At 48.2% G+C, this 8,106-nt stretch overlaps 1 protein-coding gene across 10 annotated transcripts in view; it reads left to right on the forward strand.

The window, feature by feature from the left end:
• Window positions 1-5,416, forward strand: part of Catsperg (catsper channel auxiliary subunit gamma) — a 28,643-nt gene extending 23,227 nt beyond the window's left edge. For 8 of the 10 annotated variants that reach the window (XM_087191100.1, XM_087191102.1, XM_087191104.1 and 5 more), the window contains 4 exons: window positions 179-268; window positions 4,628-4,720; window positions 4,798-4,897; window positions 4,982-5,416. In XM_087191100.1, coding sequence (XP_087047226.1) covers window positions 179-268; window positions 4,628-4,720; window positions 4,798-4,897; window positions 4,982-5,263 — 565 coding nt within the window. In that variant the 3' untranslated portion in view covers window positions 5,264-5,416. The remainder of the gene's footprint in view (window positions 1-178; window positions 269-4,627; window positions 4,721-4,797; window positions 4,898-4,981) is intronic. The other 2 variants (XM_087191107.1, XM_087191108.1) reach the window with 2 other exon arrangements.
• The last annotated feature ends 2,690 nt before the right edge of the window (window positions 5,417-8,106 follow it).

Consider the following 8,106-nt stretch of genomic DNA (forward strand, 5'->3'; position numbering starts at 1 on the left):
ACCTCCACCTCGGGCCTTGCCTGTCTCAAACTGGTTGCAAGCCCCACCCACCCAAAGCCAGCCCCACCCACAGCGAGGCCTGCAGGGTCTGGACCTCGAATGGCCCCGCCCACACCTGCTCTGGCCCCGCCCCTGAGATTCCATGGTCCCGTCGCCCGCCCCCCCCCCCCCCCGCCAGGACTAATAGCCGCATCTGGACCACGAAGACCACAGAGACCACGGAGGACGGGGTGTTCCACATCATGTCCCCTCAGAGCTTCGGCATCGAGTGAGTGCAAAAGGCCCCTGCCCCCACCTGCCCAGAAAACCTTCCCTCCTCCCTGCGCTTCCTGCCGTCTTCCTGGCTCTGACAGTCTTGTAGGCCCGCAGCGAGGCTGACTGCTTTTGTGTTCCCCGAGAGGGGACAGAGTGGGACTTCTGGAATGCTGGGCCCTCCCACTCTCTCTTCCGGGATGACCCGCCGTGGAGGAGGACTTTTCCTACTGTCATCTTCAGGACTGGACTGTCATCTCCTCTTGGCTTCCCTGCCCCTTCCCTGTCCAGACCCTTCTGCCGGTTCCTCGGTTCCTCCTCCGACCTGGCCGTGGCCCCTCTCCCAGCACCTCCCTCTTCCACCCCATCCCCTCTGCTTCGCCTTCCTCTCCTATCCTTGCTCACTCTGGCCGGTCACTGTCTCTTGTGGGACCAGATCCTGAGTAGATTCACTGTAGTCCTCTCCACACACACACACACACACACACACACACACACACACACACACACACACACACACACACAAGAAATTGAACCTAGGCTGCACTGAGCTACATTCCCAGCCCTTTTCTACTTTGAGAGGAGGTCTGGCTAAGCTGCTGAGTTGCCCAGGCTGGGCTGGAACTTGAGATTTTCCTACCTCAGCCTTCCAGAGCACTGGGATCACAAGTGTGTACCACTACATCTGACTTCAACATAGTCTTAGTATTTTTACTTTGTTGTTGTTTTGAGACAGGGTCTTGATTTATAGGCCAGGGTAGCCCAAGCTGGCCTCAAATTCACTGGCATGCTCCTGCCTCAGCCTCCCAAGTGCTGAGATTACAGGTGTGCACCACCATGTCCAGCTGTACTTTTACTTTAAAATGTAATTTTAAAATTTATTTATGGTACTAGGGATTGAACATAGGACTCCCCCCCCTTTTTTTGTACTGGGGTTAGAATTCTAGGCAAGCACTGTACCATGCTAGGCAAGCACTGTAGCACTGAGCTACATCCCAAGGCCCTAGCCCTTTTTTAAAAATTTGAGACAAGGGCCGGGGATTTAGCTCAGTGGTTCCGGCGCCTGCCTTGCAAGCGCAAGGTCCCGAGTTTGATCCCTGGTACCAAAAAAAAAAAAAAAAAATTGAGACAATGTCTCAATAGGTCAATAAGTTGCCTAGGCTGGACTCAAACTTGCCATCTTCCTGCCTCAGCTTCACAGAGTATTGGGATTACAGGAGTGGGCCAGCAGGCCTGGATTCAGCATAATATTTTTTGAATGAAAGAATAAATTAATTTAAAAAATAAAAGGGCTGGGGATTTAGCTCAGTGGTTCCGCTGCCTGCCTGGCAAGTGCAGGGTCCTGAGTTCAATCCCTGGTACCAAAAAACAAACAAACAAACAAAAAATTAATTAATTAATTAATAAAAAATAAAAAATAAAAAATTGGGCCGGGGATTTAGCTCAGTGGTGCTGCCGCCTGCCTCACAAGCACAAGGTCCCAAGTTTGATCCCTGGTACCAAAAAAAAAATAATAAAATAAATTAAAAAATAAATAAACTAATTTATTCAGAGCAGGCATTTATTGACAGTTGGATAGACATATCAATGAATGAATAAAACCGTGGAGGAGCAAACAAGTATACAGATTCTTCGTTACTGCTTTTGATTCAATGGAAGGAAACAAAGGCTACCTCGAGCTTTATAAATGAAGGCAGTGAGTGAATGAACAAACTAAGACTTGCACCTCCTCAGTGTTTAGCCTGTGTGGTTTTAAATGTAATACTGTTTATTTAACTTTGAAAACATTTCAGCATTCTAAACATAAAAAATAACATAATCTTGGAAATCATGTTTAAGTTCTGAATGTTGTTGAACTTTCGTTGATGCAGTGGCTCTTTGCTAACAATGAAGAGTTCTACAGTTTGTTTAAAAACAGTTTCGACCTACTGGATTTAACTCCAAACAAAACATAACCCCAAACATTTCTGATGCCTGCTCACCCACCTTGGCCCCAGCTAAGAGGGTCAGCAAGATGCTAAATTACTGTATACAAAAACAAGATACCAGGTGTGATAGTGCATGCCTGTAATCCCAGCACTTGGGAGCCTGAGGGAGAAAGATCATCTCAAGTTTCAGGCCAGTCTGGGCTACATGGTGAGTTCAAGGCCAAACTGGACTATGTAGTGAGATCCCATCTCACACAAAACAAAACAAAACAAAACAACTCCAAGCTGGTTATGGTGGCACACGCCTGTAATCCCAGCACTTGGGAGGCTGAGGCAGGAGGATTATCATGAGTTTGAGTCCGACCAGGGCAACATAGTGAGTTCAAGCCCAGCCAGAACTGGATACTGAGACCCTGTCACAAAAAACAAAACAAAAACAATAAAAAAACTCCAAACAAACAAAAACCCCAAGATAGCTTGAAGTTCAATGGATGCCTGCCACAGAGTCAGCTTCAACAGGTTCAGCCTCACAGTACACACCCTGAGCTGTGGTCCCCTCACTCCCAAAGGCACTGTCCCCTTAGCCTTAGTGGCAAGGCAAGGAGCATCAAGGGTTTGTCTCAGTTGCTCTATTCTTTTTACAAACTCTAGATATGTAGAGTTGATAGCTCAGGATTTCTAGCTAATAACTATACAGTTAACAACACATTACAGATTAAAAAAAATACCAGGGACATCATCACACCAATAGCAAAGAGCACAGAGTGAGAACACATGAGAGTGCCTTTTCATTAAAAAAATTGTTTTTGAGACAGGGTCTCAGTATGCAGTTCAGGCTGGCCTTGAAGTCACTATGTAGCCCAGGTTGGCCTCAAGCTCACACCGATCCTCCTGCCTCAGCCTCCCGAGTGCTGGGATCACAGGTGTACATCACCACACCAGGCTTAAAAATGTCTGGACAGGGCCAGGGATTTAGCTCCATGGTTTCACCCCCTGCTGTGCAAGCACAAGGACCTGAGTTCAATCCCCAGTACCCCCCCCCAAATGTCTGGACACATGTAAAACTTTTTGATAGAGTTTCATAGTGCTCCGGGCACCCATGGCTATATCATGTCAACCCCTGATAACATCTAGAGCACCTTCAGAGACTATAATTTGATTGAGATCAAATTCCATAATCAAACCTAGCGAGGGCAGCACAGTGTCTGAAAGAAGAGACAGTCAGTCATGGCACTGCCCTACTGTAAGGGATTCACAAGAAGACAGAGAAATAATTTGTTATTCCCCTCCCTCCTTTTCTTCATCTTCTTCCACCTTTTTCTGGGCAGCTTTAGTGGGACCCTTTGTGCCACCCAACTTTCTTTTAGACTTGTAGTCGGCCATGTCCTTCTTTGCTTCAGCTTTGCTGCCTTTTCACTGTCACATAAGCTATTCCATATCCCACCCAGCTTTTTGGCCGTGTCTCCAAGAGATACCAGGGTTTGTGGATTTGGTGTTGCAGTGAAATTCTGAGCAAAACAGGAAGAATCCCGATGGTGGTCTTTTAGGGGCATCAGGGTCCTTTTTCTTCTTGCCTCCCTTCGCTGGCCCATAATCTTTCATCTCTCCATCACAGTGTACTTTATCTGCCTTTGCCATTTCATCAAACTTAGGTTTCTCTTTCCTGGACATTGTCTTCCACCACTCAGAGAGCTTCTTGGAAAATTCAGCAAAATCCACAGGGACCTCTGGGTTTTTCTTCTTATGCTCTCCTCTGCCCTCCTAAATGAAGAAGGCATAAGCAGGCATCTGCCCTCCTGCTTCCTGGGGTCCTCATTAGCCATCCTGACTGTATTGTTGGAGTCAGGCAGGACAGGCAGCTCAGCGCTCCCCAGCCTCGAACTACCTGCCTTCATGAGAGCCACTGACAGCCTGTGTTTACTGAGTAATGAACAAAGGAGAGAATGAAAATAAGAAGTGACTTTGTACCTAGGAAGTGTTCAAGCTATGCTTGTGGGATGAAGGGATGGATGACAGCCAGGAATGAATGAGGGCTGGCACATGATAGGTACACAGTTCTTAGTCTGCATGAGCTCACACGGAATCCAGACTCGGGACAGATAGCTGCATGAAGGTGGGAGGGAGAGATGAATAAACAAGAGCCTGGGCTGGTGATGCACTGTTGTGGTCTCAGCACTCAGGAGGCTGTGGCAGGAGAATCCCCACAAGTTAGAGGCCAGCCTGGGCTACATAGTGAGGTCAGGGCCAACCTGGACTACACAGCAAGACCCTGTTTCAGGAAACAAAACCAAACCGAAAAACAGCCTTGATGAATGGATGAAAGAGTAGATGAGAGGAGGCCTGAAACTACGGCAGGGTGTGTGGGATGGAGGGGATATCAGGGCCTGGCACACACTGTGGCAACACAGCTGTGGTTGGCAACACAAAAGCCTGAATTTGGCTTCCAGGTGGCTGTGTTTGGAGAACTCCCCGTGCTATGATACCGTCCCCCAAAGCATCTTCTCACCTGAATTCTTCTTCAAGGTGTTGGTGAGCAATAGGTGAGCCAGGCACATGGTCCAAGTGGGGGTTGGTGTGTCCTCAACTCCTCCCCAATCCTGGATCCATCCCCCACCAGAGGCGTGGACAGTAGCACATACTGTGACTACCAGCTCATCTTCCTGCTGCACATCCACGGGCTCCCGCTCAGCTTCTGGCGTGCCCTTTTAATTGCCATTGTGAGTGGTGGCCTGGGAGTTGTCCCGCTGGGCGGGCAGGGGGCTCTTGGGCTGGGTCCCCATGCCTGCTCCTGGTGCCCTCAGGTGTCGGCCAGCGTGTGTGTGGGCCTGGTGATCCTCTACGTCACCTTCTGCCTCCTGTGGCCCCTTATGGTGAAGGCTTGGAACATGTTCCTCTGGAAGAGGAATGCAGTCATCACCTTGGAGTCCTACTGCTCCTACGCCATGTCCACCAAGTCCACAAGCAGCTCATCGCAGACAAGTGGCAATGCCAACTCCAAGGTCACCTCCAAAGTTACCCTAACAGAGGATGAAGGGGACAAGGCTGTGGCTGAGGAAGCTGTAGGCAATGAGACACTGACCTGAGCCTCTTGCTTGCCTTAACCCCTTCCCCACCCGTGGTTTCTCCTAGTAGCCCATCCTGGGAATGCAGCTGGCTCCCACCCCAGCCTTTGTTTTGCTTGAATGTTCACTTCTTATTCAGACCCAAATAAAGCCCTATTTCAGGACCAGCCATGAGTCTTCAGAAGAACTCCTGTTTCATTGGTTTGTACTAACACAGCTGCACAGGTCCTGAGAATATCAAAATTTAGCTGGGCTTAGTGGTGCACACCTGTAATCCTAGCACTCTGGGAGGCTGAGGCAGGAGGATTGCAAGTTTAAGCCCAGCCTGGGCAATTTAGTGACTTAGTCAAACCCCGTCTCAAGATAAAAAATTTAAGCCAGGGAGTAGCTCAGTGGCAGTGAGCCTGCCTGGAAAGCTCAAGGTCCTGAGCTCAATCCCTGGTACCAAAAAAAAAATTTAAAAGGTCTGGGGATGTAGCTTAGTGCAAAGGCCCTAAGAGAACTCCCCATGGTTCAATCCCCAGTACTGAAGTTGTGCGTGTGTGTGTGTGTGTGTGTGTGTGTGTGTGTGTGTAAGTAAATCTGTGCCAGCTGGCAAATAGCAGGTTCTCTGTGTGCCTGTCATGTCCTACAAATATCCAGGTTGAAAGATCAGGGCCCACTGGAGGTGCAGGTGCCATGAAACCTAAGAGAGAGGCAGGTAGATCCAGAATTGCACAGAATGTAATTTATTGAGGATTTGCATGGCCCTGGGTGGCAGCATGAATGGTAGATCCCACAACTTGGGTCAGGTGGAGGGAACTTACACAGAGGTCAGGACAAAAGTGACTTCATCCAAGCCAAAATGTACCTAGTTTATCTCAGGTTAATGCCAAAGATGTTGGTACAGAGATGGTACAAAGATGTTGGTACAAAGATGTTGGCTAGAAAACTACACAGGGTGGGAAACTGGCCCATGTTTCCCAGGGGCAACATCACAGTTACAACTCAAGATGGCTACTGTCAGGTCAAGATGGATCTGGACCCTGTCAGCTCAGCCCCTCCCTGGAGTGTCCCAGCAGGGTCCTCTATGACCCTGACCCATCTCTATGGCCTATACCATTGATTGGTTGGTGGCCCCATTGCTAAAGATTTGAATGTCTACATCTATTTAGTATCTTTAGGTGTGGGGGGGGCAGCTCTGAGAGGTTAGCATTTTAATTTTATCTGCAAGTAGTAAAAATTTCACTCAAGTGGTCTACATGGAAATGGTAATTTATGGGTTATCATAGGCTTCAGGTACAGTTTGATCTAGAAGTTCTCAGTATCTGCAGGATTCTGGCTCCATTTCTCTGTAGTTTTTTCCCCAATCATCTGCTCTCCTCTGAGTGTGGTCCTCTGACCTCCAGGCAATAATCTTCATTATCTGGGGCTGCCATATCCAGAGACAGAAGGCACTGGGGTCCAACACTCTTGGCCAAAAGTTGTCAGTCACTCTGACTGGATGAATTTGGGTCACAAGATCACTATTTTACTAATCACATTGCCAGAGGGATGGCGCCTCAATTGGCCAATCATATCCCACTCCTGGAGCTCAGAGCAGTCGATCCCACTCTAATCTTTTGTTCGTGTGTGGGGAAGGTAGTTCTGAGGAAATCCAGCTGTCAGAAAGGAGGAGAGAGAGAGGAGACTGGGCAGGCGATGTCCACCCAGTGGCACACTCCAGCCCCTTCCCAGGCCTTTGGGTAGAGTGACTATGGGGTCCTCCCAGGGAAGCAGCAAGGCAGGGATGGGGCAGAAGGGAGCTTCGATGGAGGGAAACCTGGGGTGGGGAACGGGAGAAAGGAGGTGGGAGGAATGCTCTGGAGGCCAAAAACAGTCTGGGGCTTGCAGGCCATGGAGAGTTAGGAGTGAAGGAGGCATTTAGAAGACCCAGAGATGAGGACCAGGGAGAAGTAGCAGGTTTGGAAGAGATCCTGGGGCCAGGTAAGATGACATCGGGTGTGAGGGGTCTGGAAGCCATCCAGGAGCCATGTGTACTCCAGACCTGTGGCCCAGGATGATCAAACAGGCGTCACTACAGTCACCAGTCCAGACTCATATGTCACAAAATCAATCCCATCAATGACGGAAAGGAGAATGAGATGGTAGAATGTTCTGTTTTGATCCCTTTACTTGAATTATTTTCGGTAACCCTCGTTAAGATCTAGCAGGAACATTCTGTCATTATGTCCATATCACAGATGAGAAAACAAAGGGTTGGATGTGTGACAAAATTTCTTCTTATAAAGATGCCAGTCAGATTGCAGTCTTAGAGCCCATACTACCAGCCTTATTTTAACTCAACCACCTCTTTCAAGGCCCTATTTTGGATCCAAATGCAGTCATATTTGGAGGTATTAGGAGTTGGGGCTTCAATATATGAATCTGGGGTGGGGAGGGACACAACCAGCCCAAGGAGACATAGATTCAATACAATTGAGAATCTCAATGATAATTTTGTACAAATAGAAAAACCCGTCCTGAAATTCATATGGAATTTTAGGGGACCCCAAATGCCCTCAAATATCTTGAAATACCAGAACAAAGTGGGAGGACTTATAATTTCCTGATTTCAAAATTTAAAACAGCTGGGCAAGGTGGCCCACACCTGTAATCTCAGCACTCAGGAGGCTGAAATAGGGAGATCAGCCAGAGTTCCAGACCAGCCTGGGCTACATTAGTGAGTTCAAGATCAGCCTGAAACTACGTAGCAAGACCCTTTCTCAAAAATCTAACAAAATGTTAAAGTTACAGTCTGAAAATGATGTGGTAGTGGCATAAAAACAGCCATACAGACCAAAGTGACAGAGACCCCAGAATAAGTCCTCACATATATGGCCAAC

This window comes from Heterocephalus glaber, unplaced genomic scaffold (genome assembly GCF_053883595.1).
Source record: "Heterocephalus glaber isolate CG9 unplaced genomic scaffold, H.glaber_assembly_v1.0 deba00001561, whole genome shotgun sequence".
Classification (NCBI taxonomy): Eukaryota; Metazoa; Chordata; class Mammalia; order Rodentia; family Bathyergidae; genus Heterocephalus; species Heterocephalus glaber.